At 44.6% G+C, this 20220-nt stretch overlaps 1 protein-coding gene across 1 annotated transcript; it reads right to left on the reverse strand.

Annotated features, from left to right (window-relative positions):
* Nucleotides 1-217: 217 nt before the first annotated feature.
* On the reverse strand, nucleotides 218-19900 carry MAT2B (methionine adenosyltransferase 2 non-catalytic beta subunit). Its single transcript, XM_060240628.1, has 7 exons — nucleotides 19677-19900; nucleotides 15555-15749; nucleotides 14547-14661; nucleotides 13761-13913; nucleotides 4212-4405; nucleotides 2283-2396; nucleotides 218-1108 (listed from the first exon to the last, which is right to left on the reverse strand). Exons 1-7 carry the CDS (start codon nucleotides 19737-19739, stop codon nucleotides 938-940), a joined length of 1005 nt encoding a protein of 334 aa, XP_060096611.1. The 5' UTR covers nucleotides 19740-19900; the 3' UTR covers nucleotides 218-937.
* Nucleotides 19901-20220: the final 320 nt, after the last annotated feature.

Here is a 20220-nt window from a genome sequence, read left to right on the forward strand (position 1 = left end):
CAGGAGCACACACATGCGCACATAAAAAATACACACACACGCCCCCCCCCCAAAAAATGAAGTGTGTAATGCTCCTGACAACACATTATTACATAACCCACAGCAAACTCTACAGAATCCAGGGGAAATAGATTCTGATTAAAGAAAACAATCAATCCACTTTGTGTGCTACTGTTATCGCTCTCTTTACTCCTGAACAATGACGATTCCAATACCATTTGTTAACAGGTTCTTTATTGAGACCCCTCTGGTTTCTACGGTATCCAAATGTCTAAAAGAAACATCAAGAAATAATGGAGTGAAACATACATATTCTCATGCCTCTGTCACAACAAAATAAAGGTCTCACTCTCCAGACTGACATGTGTACATAAGCATGCACATGATAGAGAGGTGTGTGAACTGTCCTGTACAAATAGAAAGCTGCAAGAGTTTCGAAATGCAGAACATTATGAAAATCTCTCAAGCGTCAAAATTATACACTACCTGCAAAAATAAAGCATTGCTTTAGAATACTTTGATCATCGCTCAAGCAAAGCAAGGGAAACTCCAGCGTTTCCATCATATTAGTTTACTTCAAAAATGATGAAAAAAATGTGCTTTTTGGCAGTAAGGAAGATTAAGAACAGCAAGGCAAATATATAAACACCAAATCTATGTTTCAGCTATGAGGAAACAGATCTTCATCTCAACAGCTACTGATGGAATAGTCATTGGTTCTTGGCTATATGTCTGGCAAGCCAGCAACAAATACGGATTTTCAAAAATCACCCCAATGTGTTTTTTTTTTTGCCAGTTACTCTCTTTTAACATCTTACTAGTGCAAGACCATATTTTTACCTGATTGAACTTGAAACATAGAACATCAATACAAAACTATTCTCCCTCCCCCTTTTTAAAAGTGCCTCATTCCATAATACACTAGACTATTGACAAACTAATGGAAGACAGTCTGTCTCCACCTCTTGTCAGTAAGGAAAGGCCAAAGAGATTCCTTAATCCCAATTCGAAATGGAGTTTGTTGTCCAATGCCCAACATCTGCAGTCTAGAACAGTCCAGTTGAGCGTTCCTGGGACGAGCAGCACCCACTACTGGGCTATCAGTGATCTTAAAAACAAGAAACAAAGACAGAGTGAGTCACATACTCTATTTACAACTAGAGTTATGAGGAAATTAGACCTTACAATTTCCTCATAACGTATTTTAAGCATTTTCCCATTCTAATAATTGGGTGCAAACAGTTTTTGCTGCTACTGAATTGAGGGAGGCAGAAGCCCCCACAACTAACAGCACTGTGCATATGCTATTCTGCAAATGTAAAGAACCATTCATGTGTGGATAACTCTTTGCAACCTCTTGTGAAGAAAGAAAAGCTGTTCCTAAAGGTCATGGCACCCTTCCAAGCACCATTTGCAATTTTGCTTTCTTTGTGTGTAAGAGGAGAAAAGGATTTTACTTACTGGTCTCAGGTGGCTTCTGGGAAGATTGAAAGAATCAGCCATTACACATGCCATTTCATACTTAGTCATCTGGGAGGGGAGGGGAGGGACGGTGGCTCAGTGGTAGAGCATCTGCTTGGGAAGCAGAAGGTCCCAGGTTCAATCCCTGGCATCTCCAAAAAAGGGTCCAGGTAAATAGGTGTGAAAAACCTCAGCTTGAGACCCTGGAGAGCCGCTGCCAGTCTGAGAAGACAATACTGACTTTGATGGACCGAGGGTCTGATTCAGTATAAGGCAGCTTCATATGTAGGAGGGACGGTGGCTCAGTGGTAGAGCATCTGCTTGGGAAGCAGAAGGTCCCAGGTTCAATCCCTGGCATCTCCAAAAAAGGGTCCAGGCAAATAGGCGTGAAAAACCTCTGCTTGAGACCCTGGAGAGCCGCTGCCAGTCTGAGAAGACAATACTGACTTTGATGGACCGAGGGTCTGATTCAGTATAAGGCAGCTTCATATGTTCATATATGTTCATCTGCAGAAACCTTAGTCAGAACAAAGTATCACTTCTCAAGTGAACAGGGTTCTTTCAATCCATGCCTATTATTTTAGCTCCCATAACTGCAGGAATGCATCTACAAGTATTACAATAAATGTTAGGATCCATATTAAACTTCTAGAAACTCCAGCATACTGTTTATCAACCTGTATGATGTAAAAAGTTCTCAGATGCAAAGACAGATTATTTTCAAATGGTATTTTTTTTATAACAGGTGGAAGAAAGGCCGCGTGTTCACCATTTGCAATTTTGCTTTCTTTGTGTGTAAGAGGAGAAAAGGATTTACTTACTGGTCTCAGGTGGCTACTGGGAAGATTGAAAGAATCAGCCATTACACATGCCATTTCATACTTAGTCATCTGCTCATTACCAGACCAGTGAAATATTCCTTTTATAGATGGATCCTACGAGATATAAAAAAGGATATATATGGTTAAAGAGCTCAGAGAGAAGAAGAGACTGGATTTATACCCAGCCCTTCACTGTCTGAAAGAGTCTCAGAGCAGCTTACAATCTCCTTTCCCTTCCCCACAACAGACGCTTTGTGAGGTAGGCAGAGCTGAGAGAGCTCTCCCGGAACTGCTCTTGAGCAGAACAGCTTTGAGAGAACTTGTGGCTGACCCAAGGTCACATCAGCAGGTGCATGTAGAGGAGTGGGGAATCAAACCCAGATATCCAAAGCAATGCAAGAGGAATTCCTATAAATCTAATGTAAGAAGTAATTTCAAAAATACATCAAGGGTGATCTTAAGTCTTGGACAAATGTATATGGAATATCTTGGTCCCAACCCATTTATAATGTAGTGATTATACTGCACTCATGAACAACTTGTGAGAAAGTGGGTATTGTTAACAGTAGCACTAGTGGACAGTAAGTTGGGTTGTCACAAGAAGAATGATACAATATACAAGATGCTCCATGTCCCTGATGTACTCTTTAAGCTTTTAACTGTACGGAACTGCACACATGCTGAACAGAAAGAAGGATTTTATAGTTTAGTTCCAAGCAAATACTATATAAGTTCTCACTCCCCATGGTAGACTGCTGGTTCCATGGAAGACCCATCTAGTCCAATATCTTTTATTCAGCTTCACAGTTTAACTACCACTGAAGTCCCACAGTGTAGTCTAAGAATTCTGAGAGTCAGTTTTTTTGCCATTAGAAAAGACCATTTCATATAATATTGCTCAGGGACTATAAAGGAAAATATCACTATTACATACAAGTGTTGACGGCAACAGAATTCATGGCCGTTTAATTTTTTTTTAATATAAACAACATAGGAGCCGACTTTCTATGAATCTCTGACGCAACTGACGTTAATCAATCCAACACAGTGTTAGCATTATAAAAGGTCACCAAAATGAAAAACCTTCTCTTCAACATTTTTGGTGAGTGCTGCGAAAATTAAATGTGGCCAGCTAACAGTAATTGCCGAGGTCTCTGCTTACATATATTTAGGTTAACATCTAAAGGATTTCAAACACAGCATGAACCACAAAACCCTTTCTAATTTGTCCAGGATCCAAAATGCCGCGTCTGTGCCTTAAAAAAAATGCTTTGAACGTTAAGTTAAAAAAAAACCAACCCGTAAACTTGTGAAGATGATGACAGAAAAGGTTTTGGAGACAAAGGATAGCAGGTGCTATACTATGAAGTTCCAGCTTATCCCTCACTTTTACGGCAGTGGTTTCTGTCGGTGTAAGTGAGTAATACCAAGTGAACCAAGCTGAACATGAATGGGTGGGGGGGGGGGGAAGACACTCAGAAAGACTGCTCTTTTGATGGCAGTCCCATGCAGTATAGGCTGTGTATGCAGAGAGACAGAATGACTGCACTTTCACACCCTCCGCAGTATCTAATTGTACCATTGATTCCCATATGAATATCAACGTATCTATTGCCTTGGAAAAAAAAAAAGCAGCCCCTGATAAAAACTCAAAATCAGGCCGAACTTGAAATTGCATACAGCTACCATTGTACAAAGTATTTCGTAAGACTTAATTTGAACTGCGCAGTAATTAATGTGCACATCCTGCAAGTGCTAGAACACTTAAGGTTGCCTTTTTCAGTCCTGGATTCAGCATAACACTATGCTTCTTGGCGGTGTGACTGGCAGGGAATGCTGTGGTGCGCTGCTGCATAGCCATTTGGTAGCAATATATAATCTAGTGAACGAAAACAGTTCAAAAAGGAATTAATTTACAAAAGTTCTCACCTCCATTCTCTTCTCTGCCAGCTGTTGGCAAATACTAGCTACGTCCTTTACATAGGTAGGAAACCGCTGCTGCCAATGGTCCATGTTGGCTGACTTGTTACTGAATTGCACTTTATCGAACATAACCGTCACAGCACTCTCTTCCAAGCTTTCAACCTCTCCATATAAAATGGGAACTCTAAGCACGGCGGCATCTAAAAGACGAGAAAAGGTTTCAATACGCAGTAGACATTAAGAGACATTTTAAGAAGGCTATAGACAAGCTGGAACGGGTCCAGAGGGGGGCGACGAAGATGGTGAGGGGTCTGGAGACCAAGTCCTGTAAGGAAAGGCTGAAGGAACTGGGGATGTTTAGCCTGGAGAGGAGGCGGCTGAGAGGTGATATGGTCACCACTTTCAAGTACTTGAAGGGCTGTCATATAGAGGATGGTGTAGAATTGTTTTCTGTGGCTCCAGAAGGTAGGACCAGAACCAACGGGTGGAAATTAAATTAAGAGTTTCTGGCTCAACATTAGGAAGAACTTCCTGACAGAGCGATTCCTAAGTGGAACAGGCTTCCTCGGGAGGTGGTGGGCTCTCCTTTCTTGGAGGTTTTTAAACAGAGGCTAGATGGCCATCTGACAGCAATGAAGATCCTGTGAATTTAGGGGGAGGTGTTTGTGAGTTTCCTACATTGTACAGGGGGTTGGACTAGATGACCCTGGAGATCCCTTCCAACTCTATGATTCTATGATGAAATCCCCAAACTTAGCTCTGAAGGTAAACAGAAATAAAACGTATTTCACCTATGACAACATATACTACTCAGCGTCAGCAAAGTGCACTGTAAGTCCATGTGGATAAGAGATTTAATTCAAAAAGTTTTATATGACATTTCAGAATTACAAGTAAGCAACAGCCCTGAATTACACTGAGAAACACCTCATAGACTGACAGGAGAGATACTTAAAGAAGTGTCCAGAGTCTTTCCATGCTAAAACCTAAATTTGGCACACAAATTCTATTATGGCTGCTGGGTTTTGTTGAAAGGTATCTACAGTCATTTTTTTTTTAAAAAGCTATCACATGGGGGCAGGGCTACACCCTGCTAAAAATGTTAAATGTCACATTTCCAGTGACACGGATACTTGCTGCCTTCAGAAATGCAGAAGTGTACAAATTAACTGAAACACAGTAGTAACCGAAGACCAAATATTTAAAGGCTATTTCCAAATTTTTAACTCATGATTTCTCCTGTACTAGTAGATCATGCAATGTGTTTGTACAGATTTACCTGGCACATCCTGTTGCAATATTTCATAAATATATGCATAAATTCTGAAAAATGCAAATGAACAGACTTGTTGCAGAACAGTACAGTTGGACATACTATGATGTGATTGTTTTATTGATTTGGCAGGGATACCCCAATAGAAGATGGTATTGGATTAATATCCCGCCCTCCGCTCACAATCTCCTTTCCCTTCCTCCCCCACAACAGACACCTGTGAGGTGGGCGGGGCTGAGAGGGCTCTCACAGCAGCTTTCAAGGACAACCTCCGCCAGAGCTATGGCTGACCCAAGGCCATTCCAGCAGGTGCAAGTGGAGGAGTGGGGAATCAAAACCCGGTTCTCCCAGATAACAGCCCACGCACTTAACCACTACACCAAACTGGCAAAAGCTAACACGTCGGTATTTTAAGTAGCATGAGAGAAAGCACGGGCAGCCCTAGGTGGACTGACTGCCATCCCCCTCCGCAGGGGCACCCCTGGGCTGCCCCCCTCTTGGTTTTTTTGTGGCACCAAAAAACCTTGGTTTTTTGTGGAGGGGTGTGTGGCCTGCCCGCCAGCTGCCACTGCCTAATTGCCACTGCTGCCGCCCGAACTGGCGACCGTGGCAAAGCAATCAGGCATTTGTCTTGGGTGCTGGGGGCGGGGGAAGCCCAATTTGGCACCCCCTCCCAACGCCCTAAGCAAATGCTTAGTTTGCCTAGTGGGCGGGCTGGCCCTGAGAGAAAGGCAAGAAGTAATGGGGAAAGACAACATTTACTTTATGCCCTTCCTAAACGCTGCTGCTTCGTTTCCTCACACCAGGTCTCTCCTTCTGGTCTACAGTAACCCCATATATCGCTGTTAAGTCTGGGGTAAGGAATAACTCTTGCCCAGTAGATTGAAAAATACACCCCTCCATCACGCAAGTATGGACAGGTGAGCTAACACTGGCAGCCGTATACTGGATATGCCTGATCACACAATTCAACAGTCTGGTTCTGTTCATAAGCACAACACAGTGAAGGTCTATATTTTAATATAAGGATGGAACCGTTTGCCTTGATTGGTGTGCACGAACAAACACTTTGAATCCTGTACCGCTACAAATACAGCAATGCTCTCAAGATCATACTGTTGTCATAATTCAGTTTCTGATGACAGCGTAACCAATAAGTGCTGCTACTTGGCATGGGTGTCACGTTAGCGCTCTGGAGGAATTTAGAGAATGACTATCAGCATACGCATCCCATTGACCCTTGGGGAGGGACGGTGGCTCAGTGGTAGAGCACCTGCTTGAGAAGCAGAAGGTCCCAGGTTCAATCCCCGGCATCTACAAAAAAGGGTCCAGGCAAATAGGTGTGAAAACCTCAGCTTGAGACCCTGGAGAGCTGCTGCCAATCAGGGGAGGGATGGTGGCTCAGTGGTAGAGCATCTGCTTGGGAAGCAGAAGGTCCCAGGTTCAATCCCCGGCATCTCCAAAAAAGGGTCCAGGCAAATAGGTGTGAAAAACCTCAGCTTGGGACCCTGGAGAGCTGCTGCCAATCAGGGGAGGGATGGTGGCTCAGTGGTAGAGCATCTGCTTGGGAAGCAGAAGGTCCCAGGTTCAATCCCCGGCATCTCCAAAAAAGGGTCCAGGCAAATAGGTGTGAAAAACCTCAGCTTGAGACCCTGGAGAGCCGCTGCCAGTTTGAGAAGACAATACTGACTTTGATGGACCGAGGGTCTGATTCAGTATAAGACAGCTTCATATGTAGGAGGGATGGCGGCTCAGTGGTAGAGCATCTGCTTGGGAAGCAGAAGGTCCCAGGTTCAATCCCCGGCATCTCCAAAAAAGGGTCCAGGCAAATAGGTGTGAAAAACCTCAGCTTGAGACCCTGGAGAGCCGCTGCCAGTCTGAGAAGACAATACTGACTTTGATGGACCAAGGGTCTGATTCAGTATAAGGCAGCTTCTTATGTAGGAGGGACGGTGGCTCAGTGGTAGAGCATCTGCTTGGGAAGCAGAAGGTCCCAGGTTCAATCCCTGGCATCTCCAAAAAAGGGTCCAGGCAAATAGGTGTGAAAAACCTCAGCTTGAGACCCCGGAGAGCAGCTGCCAGTCTGAGAAGACAATACTGACTTTGATGGACCAAGGGTCTGATTCGGTATAAGGCAGCTTCATATGTTCATACGTTCATCTACATGCAGTACAAAACCAAAATTACGTTCTTGCCTTCCTCCTTCCGCTCCAATCAACACATTCTAACATTCTTGCTAAACTTGTCTCACTTGCACATTCAACTTTGTTACCCTTCTCAGTCACTACAAATTCTACTATGGATATTGTAAATCATAAGATCTACCCAGCTAGCTTAGACTAAGGTGTCATCTACTCCAGCCATTTCGTTTCCATCAGAGGCCAGCAAAAAGCCTTGAGGAAACCCACAAGCAGGAACAGCCTTCCTCTTGTTTGTCTCCAGCATCTGGCTCTTTGAGGTATACCAACCTCTGGAGATAAAGTTCCATCTAGCCATCTTTGCCAACAGCCATTGATAGAACCATCTGCCATAATCTATCCAATCCCCTTTGAAAGTCATACCAGATATTCATCAGATCATGTACCATACATTTTGTAAATGACATATTTCGTAAAGTACTTTTTAAAAAATCCATCCAAAGGTTTTCCAGCAGGAGACACTCAAAAGGTAGTTTGGCGTTGTCTGCCTCCACATTATGACTCTGGTATTCCATGGAGGTCTCCCACCCAAATACTGGCCAGAGCTAACCCCGCTTAACTTCTGAGATCTGACCTACCCAAATCAGGGTGCTCCAAACATATCGCCAGTTAATTTCAACTGATGAGTCATTCACTTGAGAATAATAAGTATTCTGTGCTTTCCCAAACAAAATTCAAAATGTATAACCTCAACTGTACCTTCCTTTGTTACCTTCTTCCCTAGACTAAGAAGCCTTGTAGGAAATGTGATCCAATGTCCTGATCATTTTGGTAGCAGCATGGCATAGGGTTGCCAAGTCCAATTCAAGAAATATCTGGGGACTTTGGGGGTGGAGCCAGGAGACTTTGGGGGTGGAGCCAGGAGACATTAGGGGTGGATCCAAGAGCAAGGCTGTGACAAGCATAACTAAACTCCAAAGGGAGTTCTGGCCATCACATTTAAAGGGACAGCACACCTTTTCAATTGCTCCCTTCCATAGGAAATAATAAAGGATAGGGGCACCTTATTTTGGGGCTCATAGAATTGGACCCCCTGGTCCAATCTTTTTGAAACTTGGGGGGTATTTTGGGGAGAGGCACTAGATGCTATACTGAAAATTTGGTGCTTCTACCTCAAACAACAGCCCGCCCAGAGCCCCAGATACCCGCAGATCAATTCTCCATGATTTTCTATGGGAATAAATCTCCATAGGGAATAACAGAGTTCCCAGCAGACATTTCCCTCCCCTCCCCCCGCTTTCTGCTGACCCTGAAGCGGGGGGAGGGTCTCCAAACCGGGGGATCCCCTGCCCCCACCTGGGGATTGGCAATCCTAGTATGGCACTATCATTTTATTCCCAACTCCTTTTATTTCATCGATTGCTTATTATGGAATTTCCTATTTTACTCCCCCTTCCCCCCCCCCGCCCACAATTACTCTTAATTTCTTTTCTGTAAGGTAGACAGTACTTCCCATTTATTCCCCGTCACTTTTCACCCTCATTTGCCACAAGACCTAAAAAAAAAAAAAACCCCACACAAGAGAAAGGGCGAATTCTAAGTATTCAGATTTTGCCTAATGTTTCCAGGAGCTTAAGGATTTCCTCCCACAGAGTTCAGTTTTCCTACTTTGAATTTAACAGGATCTGAAAACACTGGAAAAGTGGGCAAAAGTGAAGAAGATTCAATTTAACAAGAATAAGTGCTGGGTTCTACATCTGGGCAACGAAAATGAGGAATACACATACTGGATGGGGGATACACTTCTGGGTAGCAGTGTGTGTGAACAAGATCTTGGGGTATGAGTGCACCTTAAGTTAAAAATGAGCAGCCAGTGCAATGCAGCAACATTAAGCATGACCTTACAGCTGTTAATATATAATCTTATGCATGGGTGTCAAACTCATTTGTTGTTTTAATGAGAGTCATGGAGTAAAAGGACAGGTCCTCTTGTGGATCAAAAACTGGCAGAGTAATAGGAAGCAGAGAGTGAGTATAAATGGGCAGTCTTCGCAGTGGAGGACGGTAAGCAGTGGGGTGCCGCAGGGCTCGGTACTGGGTCCCATGCTCTTTAACATGTTCATAAATGATTTAGAGTTGGGAGTGAGCAGTGAAGTGGCCAAGTTTGCGGATGACACTAAATTGTTCAGGGTGGTGAGAACCAGAGAGGATTGTGAGGAACTCCAAAGGGATCTATTGAGGCTGGGTGAGTGGGCGTCAACGTGGCAGATGCGGTTCAATGTGGCCAAGTGCAAAGTAATGCACATTGGGGCCAAGAATCCCAGCTATAAATACAAGTTGATGGGGTGTGAACTGGCAGAGACTGACCAAGAGAGAGATCTTGGGGTCGTGGTAGATAACTCACTGAAAATGTCAAGACAGTGTGCGTTTGCAATAGAAAAGGCCAACACCATGCTGGGAATTATTAGGAAGGGAATTGAAAACAAATCAACCAGTATCATAATGCCCCTGTATAAATCGATGGTGCGGTCTCATTTGGAGTACTGTGTGCAGTTCTGGTCGCCGCAACTCAAAAAGGATATTATAGCATTGGAGAAAGACCAGAAAAGGGCAACTAGAATGATTAAAGGGCTGGAACACTTTCCCTATGAAGAAAGGTTGAAACGCTTGGGACTCTTTAGCTTGGAGAAACGTCGACTGCGGGGTGACATGATAGAGGTTTACAAGATAATGCATGGGATGGAGAAAGTAGAGAAAGAAGTACTTTCCTCCCTTTCTCACAATACAAGAACTCGTGGGCATTCGATGAAATTGCTGAGCAGACAGGTTAAAATGGATAAAAGGAAGTACTTCTTCACCCAAAGGGTGATTGACATGTGGAATCCACTGCCACAGGAGGTGGTGGCAGCCACAAGCATAGCCACCTTCAAGAGGGGTTTAGATAAAAATATGGAGCAGAGGTCCATCAGTGGCTATTAGCCACAGTGTGTGTGTGTGTGTGTGTGTGTGTGTGTATATATATATATATATATATAAATTTTTTGCCACTGTGTGACACAGAGTGCTGGACTGGAGGGGCCATTGGCCTGATCCAACATGGCTTCTGTTATGTTCTTATGTGACACAGAGTGTTGGACTGGAGGGGCCATTGGCCTGATCTAACATGGCTTCTCTTATGTTCTTATGTGACACAGAGTGTTGGACTGGATGGGCCTCTGGCCTGATCCAACATGGCTCCTCTCATGTTCTTATGTGACACAGAGTGTTGGACTGGATGGGCCATTGGCCTGATCTAACATGGCTTCTCTTATGTTCTTATGAAGGCCAGATCTGACATAAATGAGACCTTATCAGGCTGAGCCATATGTCATAAAATGTAATGCCAGGCAGTGGAAATATAAACTTTATAAAGCACACAAACATATTTAAAAAAAAATGCTCAAAAAATTAGCATTCTTGCAATATTTTGTTTATTTGATATTCTCCAATAATTGACACCTTCTGCTTTGAATTACTGAATCAAAATCTGGAGACAATGTCTGTCCTGAAGCAATTTTGAGTAGGCTGCTCAGGTGGTGTTCAGGTCTGTAAGTTGCAAAACTACTTTTGAATTACTGACATTCATTAAAGAAATCTCAGGGTGATTGAGACCAAGAAGAAAACATGAAATGGCTGGGCATTGCAAGTTTTTGTACATAAGTTGCTTTAAGTGCTGGTCAGCCAAAGGAGAAAATAGAGGCTTTGCTCTGTAGCTCCTGTGCGACTGAGCAAGCTTGACAAACAAGTTGTGGTGCAGAAGGAAGCAAGACAGGGAGAAGGAAGCAGATGAAAATGAGTTGCTTAAGGGTCTGATAGGAGCCCTCCAGTGGCCTATTCTGGCCTGTGGGCTGCACATTTGACACCCCTGATTATGCTTCAAGGTATTTCTCTTCTTTAAAAAATAATGTAGCCGCTCCCGCCCAGCCCAACAATACTCTACTCTCTTCTGTATTCGCTCAACTGTATCCAGCAGAATTCTTGACTTCCAGGCCATCAATACTAAACATTAGCAGTACACTTAACAGAAAGCACTTATGGTACACAGTTATCATGTTTAGTGGTATATAAACTGGAACACATGCCTTACAGCAGGGTTCTCCAATGTAGTGCCTATGGGCACCATAGTACCACCAGTATTCTCCCTAGTGCACACTAAGCTTTTGGAAAATACGTCAGGCCATTATAAGGCAGGGATTATTGGATATTTTCATTCAAATAAAAGGTGCAATACTAGGTACAACCTCTGAAGGATCACAAGGATTGGTAAACACAGAGACTTGCAATTTCATTCCTCCCCACTTCAAGCTCTCTTTCCTTTTATTCTGCCCCCATCTTTCTCCCTTGTGCCACCCCTTGAAGTTTCCATCATTTTTAATGTCCCTTCTATTGTTCTTTTGCAAAGTGAGGACGAAGGTATTGTATTTAGCTTTTCCTGACCCTTCTCAAAATTCAAAAGGAGTCTACAGGTGCAAAAAAGGCTGGGGATACCAGCTTTATAGGAAGGATTTTCTAGAGTTAGAATTACAACCATGTTACCAACCTTAAGGTAACACCAAAAGGTATTACCAAAAACAAATCGATAACATATCTGTCATCAGTTTACCTGGTGGGTTATATTTCAGTAAGTACTTCATAATTATTATCCCAGTATTTTAGCTAGTCTCTCGGAAGATCATTCTTGACTGATTATGGAGATGAAAATCCATGTTTGACAAACAAATTAACCAAACAGCTACTCTGCAAATGCTTCACATTTAATTCATTCTGGCAACCTTCCCCCAATGATACTTCCACTTTGACCCATGGATTCATTTCTTTAAGAGTCTGAGGGCCAAAATGCAATTTTTAAAAATCAGCTTCTATAATCCACATCCCAACAACACCTACGTATTTCCCCTTTTTTTCGCTGCCCCTCTACACAGAATTTTTAACACATCTCTCATGAGTCTACCTCCCAAGATCTTGCTTCTTCACCAGCTGTGATCTCATCGTGGTATAGATACGGCTAGGATTTTAAAATTTGTTTCTGATTCAGCTTATATCCCTCCCTGTCCCACAAAGTGGGCTCAGAGCAGCTCGCAACATATAATAAAACAGCAGTAATTTATAAAAAAAGCATCTAATAATTTTATCTAGATAAATCATTTTTTTTTAAATCCCTGATGGCAGTTTACCAGTTTCTAACTACAGTGGCCATTGCAACAGTGTCAGAGGGGGCACGTTTCTTTCAGAAAAAAACAGAAACAGCGGGCGCTTGCTGGTGTGAGCAGTGCCCTAAAGCGTATGAGGCCGATGGAGCAGATTGATCAAACTGAGCATGGAAGGACGGTGTGATCTGGACATCTGCCACCACATCCAAAAGTTTGGCGGAACAGCTTCCTTTTGCAGGCCCTGTGAAATTGCAATCAATCCTGAAGGGCCCTCATCTCAACCAGGAACGTGTTCCACCAGGCAGGGGCAGGGCTGATCAAAGCAAGATGGATGTCCTCTTCAGCCAGAGACTGCTAAGCAGTGCTGCTCAGATGAGCACAAGGCACTCTGGGGCACATGCTGGGAGAAACGGTCACGCAGGCATGCCGGTTCCTGACCTCACAGGGCCTCTAAGATTAACACTGTAACCTCGAATCTGATCCAACTGGCAACTACACAGACATCCCAGATTATCTTTAATTTAATTAGGGGTTGCCTCAAATATTCCTAAATGCCCCCCCCCCTGCAAAAAAAAAAATCCTCTTTACGGGTCTGCCATGTCGTGCTCTATTTTTAGTGGTTTCACTGTGTTCGTTGCATTTGGCCTTTGCATGACAACGTAACTTTTATAAATAAGGAAGTAATGTTGAAAGACTGACATAGCACTCGCTGAGTCCAGGGCAAAGACTACGGCTGCTCCCTGTTTTTGTTTTAAACCCAGAACACGTCAATTACTAAACATTACCTTGCCCATGAGGGCAGATGACTCTCCTTCCAGCAGCAAGCCCTAAAAGCAAGGCGATGAGGAAGCTTTCCATTTGTTCTTTTCCCACTGATGAACTTTTTAACCTGAAAAATGCATTTGTCTCTTAAAGACATATAGAAACAGTTTTGTATCGACAAATATACACTTACCATCACTGTTTGCAAGAACTGCCTTTTCACCTTCAAGCTTAGTTTTGCCATAAAGATTGAGGGGATTTGGTCCATCGTTTTCCTTATAGGGAGGATTTCTTCCATCAAATACATAATCTGTACTAATGTAGATCAAAAATGCTCCTACTTCGGCTAGCATAAAAAGAAAACATAACAAATTTAAAGAAGCATAAGTTCATGGTTGTTAATATTTATTTATTTTATGATTTATATCCCACCCTTCCCAGCAAGTGGCTCAGGGCGGCTCACAACATAGAATCCCACATAAATAGGGCTTAAGCATTTAAACAGTTAAGATAATTAAAACATTTAAAACATTAAGGACAGCAGAAGTCTAGTAAAACCACACTTAGTTTCTTGTGCCAGTTAGTTATAGGGCAGCCGGAAGAGGGTTGTCTTACGGGCCCTGTGGAACTGAGCAAGGTCCCGCAGGGCCCTCACCTCTTCCGGCAGCTGGTTCCACCAGAAAGGGGCCATAACAGAAAAGGCCCGGTCCCTGGTATTTTCTCCAATTAGTGCATATATAATAAAACACCTTAATGGATCAGACTAAGACCCACCTAGCTCAGAATTTTGTTTGGATGTGACCTGCCATATCCCGCTACCCATCTACAGATCAGACCACATCTATATAGCGAGATGATACATGTCTCTCGAAACAAGTTCCTTCAAACAGGGTTATGTGTACTCGCCCATAGTTGCAGTGGCATGCAAAATAATGATGCATCCAGACAATAGTTGCATACATGCACTTTTTCTTTTTACCTGCTTCTTTTGCTATGTTCCCTGAAGCAGCAACATTGAGCTGAGAAGCAACGTCTGGTTGACTGTCTACAACATCTGGCCTTCTTTCCGCTGCACAGTGCACTATCACATGGGGCTGGAAAGCAAACACCGATTTTTAATGAGTATAGAGCAAGCAATCATTTATACCAACTCCATGCTCATCCAAATGATATAACCGAGGTTCCCGTTAAGTGTTCAAGTGCACCACATTAATTATGACTTACGAAACAATAGTTTTCTTTCACTAAAAGTCTTTGTTTATTTAAGATAAGCTCCGGCTAGGAGTTTCATATGAAACTTGTATTACCACACAAGAAACCCTTCTGACCATTTTCAAGCTGACAGTCTCGCAGCGTTATTTTAAAATAGTCATCCCATACTGTATCTATATACAGTACTAACTGAAAAACAATTTTTTCTCATTAGTGTAGATATAGTCAAGAAATTTAACTGATATGACTACTTTGCTTCACAAGTATACCAACTTCAGAATTTTTTTGTATAAAAGCTCCACAAGTAACCAAATACAGAAATTGAACACAGTTGGATAACAGCGTTAAAAATACACGTTTGTTGGTTTAATTTACTTATACACCCACCTTTCTCCCCAATTGGGACCTGAAACATCTACAGAGTTCTCCTTTTCTTGACTTTATTCCCATAACAAACCTCTAAGGTAAGCTAGGTTGACAGTACATGACTGGGCCAAAGTCACCCAACAAGTTTCCATGGCATAGGGGGATTCAAATCCAGATCCTCATCAAACACTCTAACCATTACATCACAAAGGCTCTGCTTGAAGTTGAACATTGTTTCAACGACACAAAGTAACATTACTCCAGAGCGGCATTAACACAATTTCTAAAGAACACCCATAACTATTAGTGTAACTTGATTACAATGAGAAACAAAGTTAGCGAACAAATGCAGATACCTTCATATCGACATAGATCTTACCTGCTTTCCTTTTCATTCCACAATTCTCACCTGAAAATCCTGGATGAGATTATGAACAGCAGCAACATCCAGGAGATTAACTCGTTCAAACCTGGGCCTAGCTCTAGTGTAGCCACAGCCAACAGCATGCCAATTATTTGCTTTAAATTCCTTATACACAGCTCTGCCAAGAAGCCCAGTGGCACCCGTAATCAGAATACGTCTCTCTGGGATATCAATCTCATCCTGGAAAAGACGAACAAAGCCATTAACAGCTAACTTTTCTGCTTTCAAAATGCAGCAGTCATATAAAATGACAACTCCGAGAAAATATATGGAGCGGATGCGGAAGGGAGGCTGATTTTCATTCCCTCTGTGGAAGTTCTCAAACTCCTGCCTACTGCTGTTCATGGGAAATTTTCCATTCCCCTAAATTAGCTTTTCAGGGTTGTAATTTCAGCTGCAACACCAGGAGAGGAAGTCATGTTCCACCAATCAAAATCCCTTCCTCATGTGGAAATGACTGCAGTGTGCAAACTGCACAACAACATATGAAAACAACATATTGAAAAATTATAAAGAGTAGGTACCCTGGCATATTACTTATTACCAATTTCACTTTGACTTCCAGCATCTAAAAACACTAGGGTTGCCAAGTCCAATTCAAGAAATATCTGGGGACTTTGGGGTGGAGCCAGGAGACATTAGGGGTGGAGCCAAGATCAAGGCTGTGACAAGCATAATTGAACTCCAAAGGGAGTTCCGGCCATCACATTTAAAGGGACGGCACACCTTTTCAATTCCTTCCTTCCATAGGAAATCATGAAAGATAGGGGCACCTTTTTTGGGGGCTCATAGAATTGGACCCCCTGGTCCAATCTTTTTGAAACTTGGTGGGTATTTTGGGGAGAGGCACTAGATGCTATACTGAAAATTTGGTGCCTCTACCCCCCAAAACAGCCCCCCCCGGAGCCCCAGATACCTGCGGATCAATTCTTTATTATTTTCTATGGGAATAAATCTCCATAGGGAATAACAGAGTTCCCAGCAGACATTTCTCTCCCCTCCCCCCGCTTTCTGACGACCCTGAAGCAGGGGGAGGGTCTCCAAACCGGGGGATCCCCTGCCCCCACCTGGGGATTGGCAACCCTAAAAAACACAGACTGCAGTCCTCAAATGCTCGTGCAGTATGTAAGAAAAAAGGCACCAATAAATATGATGAACTAATAGCTCTACATGAAAAAGTCTGAAGATGAACTTTAAAATTAATATGTTTATAAGCAGGGCTTTTGTTTTTTGAAAAAGAAGTGCTGGAACTCTCAAGAGGGAAATGAAGGAGAAACACATGAGTGCCCCTAGCAAACTTTTATATTTTGAGATTTTTTTTCCACAAAAAGGTTCTAGAACTCTGTCCTGCCATGTTCTCCCAGAAAAAAAGCCCTGTTTATGAGGAAAGGTTTTAAGTCTTAAAAGGAAGGTTGAAACCTTTCCCATCAAAATCTTCTAGACAGGGCTTTTTTGGTAGAAAAAGCCCAGCAGGAACTCATTTGCTGCCCTGAGCCTGCTTCGGCAGGGAGGGCGGGGTATAAATAAAAATTTATTATTATTACTTGCATATTAGGCCACACCCCCTGGCATCACCCTTGTTTCACATAGGGCTTTTCTGTAGAAAAAGCCCAGTAGGAAGTCATTTACATATTAGGCCACACACCCCGACACCAAGCCAGCCGGAACTCTGTTCCTGTGCGTTCCTGCTCAAGGAAAGCTCTGCTTCTAGACAAGCATGCTGCTTTACAGGCTAGGGTCTGTATGTAAGTGGATCTACTCATAATCATAATGAAATGGTAGCATCAACTACTACCTCACGGAGATACCTGCTTCCCAACCAGAAAATCCAGAAACACATTTTATGGTGAGACAATACCTAGAATTGGGGACTACAGTGGTTCAGCTGTTCCCTGGATATATCCTAAAGAACAGCTACTACCGGCACATTCCAAGCAGTGTACTCTACAGAATATAAACTAGATTGCAAAATTCAAATTTCACACCAAAAACAACAAAAAATCAGACTTGTGAAACTTATAACCAAATCCTATAAGAATCTAAAAAATATATCCAGAATTCCACAGCATTCCGCCTCTGCCACAAAATTTCACCAAAAAGATCAACCCAACAACTAACAAAATGAAGTGGTAAATGTACGTGATAACATAAAAAGAGCCTGCTGGATCACCCCCGGTGGTCCATCTAGTCCAGCATCTTGTTTCACACATCGGCCGATTAGTCAAAACGGATGACCAAAAAACTGGTTCAAAACAGTGTCTCTGTAGCACAGCGACTAGGTAGGCCTTAAGAGGAAAACGAAACGTTTCCTTAGAAACGGGTAACAAACCACCTCTGCATTTCTAGCAAAAGCATTTTTTTTAAAAAACAAAAACCTCAAGGTTAGCACATTGTAAAATACTTATTTCTAATATAAAGTTTTGTAGAACTTTAAGTGTAGAACACAAAAAGTTCATATATTTTGTTGTTGCAGATTAAAAAGGTGGCCAAAGGGCCGGGGGGGGGGGGGAGGGAGGAGCTCAAAAAACGTAGCCGTCAGACAGAGAGAGAGTCATGTGACCCTTTCAAAATAAACAAGCTTATGATGGCGCAAGCTTTCTTGGCTGCGATGAAGTACACCTAAGTCCACGAACTCCAACACCAGACCAAACCAGTTTCCCTGCCAATGACATCTGGGCTCAGCCGGAGGGCTAACAGCCCACTTCTATGTATGTTTACTCAGACGGTAGCTTAGGGTTGCCAATCCCCAGGTGGGGCCAGGGGGATCCCTCCCCCCCCCCCCGGTTTGAAGGCCCTCCCCCCCGTTTCAGGGTCATCAAAAAGTGGGGGGCAGGGAGGGAAATGTCTGCTAGGAACTCAATGGAGTTCCCAATGGAGACTTATTCCCACAGGAAATAATGGAGAATTGATCCGCAGGTATCTGGAGACTGCTTTTTGAGGAGAGGCACCAAATTTTCAGCATAGCATCCAGTGCCTCTCCCCAAAATACCCCCCAAGTTTCAAAAAGATTGGATTCTATGAGCCCCTATCCTTCATTATTTACTAAGGAAGGAAAGGCATTTCAAAAAGGTGTGCGGTCCATTTAAATGCTAGGCTTGTCACAGCCTGTCTCGTGGCTCCACCCCCAAATCCCCCCGGCTCCACACCCAAATCCTCCTAGCTCTACCCCCAAATCCTCCTGGCTCCACCCCCAAATCCCCCTGGCTCCACCCCAAATTCCCCCGGCTCCACCCCCAAATCCCCCTGGCTCCACCCCAAATCCCCCCGGCTCCACCCCAAATCCCCCCAGCTCCACCCCAAATCCCCCCGGCTCCACCCCCAAATCCTCCCGGCTCCACCCCCAAATCCTCCCGGCTCCACCCCCAAATTCCCCTGGCTCCACCCCCAAATCCCCCCGGCTCCGCCCAAATTCCCCCAGCTCCACCCCCAAATCCTCCTGGCTCCACCCCCAAATCCCCCTGCCTCCACCCCCAAATCCCCCCGGCTCCACACCCAAATCCTCCTAGCTCTACCCCCAAATCCTCCTGGCTCCACCCCCAAATCCCCCTGGCTCCACCCCAAATTCCCCCGGCTCCACCCCCAAATCCTCCTGGCTCCACCCCAAATTCCCCCGGCTCCACCCCCAAATCCTCCCGGCTCCACCCCCAAATTCCCCTGGCTCCACCCCCAAATCCCCCCGGCTCCACCCAAATCCCCCCAGCTCCACCTCCAAATCCTCCTGGCTCCACCCCCAAATCCCCCTGGCGCCACCCCCAAATTCCCCCGGCTCCACCCCCAAACCCCCTGGCTCCACCCCCAAATCCCCCGGCTCCGCCCAAATTCCCCCGGCTCCACCCCAAAATCCCCCTGGCTCCACCCCCAAATCCCCCTGGCTCCACCCCCAAAGCCGCCAGCTATTTTTTGAATTGGACTTTGCACCCTTAGGGCAGCTCTAGGGTGCTTGCCTCCTTCCAGCCAAGCCTGGGCAGAACTGCGGCGTGCCTGCTTTCTCCCTTCCTCGAGCCACCACCGTCGCTTGCGGGAAGGGGAAGAGGAAAACGAAACGAGAGAAGGGGCGTGGCCGCCATTGGTCTGCCCCAGACGCAGAGGGGCGCCGGCGAGCCTCACCTCCTCGAGCCAGCAGCTGCCCGGCGTGAAGCGGATCCGCAGCTCCTTCTCCCAGCCGACCATCCCTCCTTCCGGCTCGCGCTCCAGCCTCGCTCCGACAGCTGCCTGGCCGTGCCTAAACCACGCCCACTCGGCTGCCTCGGCAACCTTTCAACCCGACGGAGCTCATTGGCTCGTCCGCCTCTGAAGGGAGACGACGAGGCGTGCGCGCCCACGGACGGCGTGCGCGAGCCGGCCGTTATATATATAACAACAACTGTTCTGATCGGCCGCTCATTGGCTGCGCGCGGAGCGTGCCCGAGCGTCACCCATATTGCGCGAGCCCTCGTTTCTTAAAGGAGCCGTGGCCAGTTGTGACTTGGGGCGTCGTTGGGGTTTTGTGCAGGGCGTCTGTTGCTTTCTGTCAAAGCGATTCTTTGAACGCATAGCTTATGTTTCCTTGGAAGTAAGCCTTCAAAAGCACTTCTCGCTAGGGTTGCCAAGTCCAATTCAAGAACTATCTGGGGACTTTGGGGGCGGAGCCAGGAGACTTTGGGGGTGGAGC

The sequence above is a fragment of the Heteronotia binoei genome, chromosome 5, assembly GCF_032191835.1.
Source record: "Heteronotia binoei isolate CCM8104 ecotype False Entrance Well chromosome 5, APGP_CSIRO_Hbin_v1, whole genome shotgun sequence".
NCBI lineage: Eukaryota > Metazoa > Chordata > Lepidosauria > Squamata > Gekkonidae > Heteronotia > Heteronotia binoei.

Excerpts from the sequence above, each read along its gene's own strand:
- MAT2B (XM_060240628.1), bottom strand. The coding sequence starts at position 19,739 with ATGGTCGGCTGGGAGAAGGAGCTGCGGATCCGCTTCACGCCGGGCAGC. Across the intron at positions 14,662-15,554 it reads ATCTCATCCAGGATTTTCAG|CCCCATGTGATAGTGCACTG; the intron begins GTGAGAATTGTG and ends TTTGCTTTCCAG. Across the intron at positions 4,406-13,760 it reads AGTTCTTGCAAACAGTGATG|ATGCCGCCGTGCTTAGAGTT; the intron begins GTAAGTGTATAT and ends CTCGTCTTTTAG.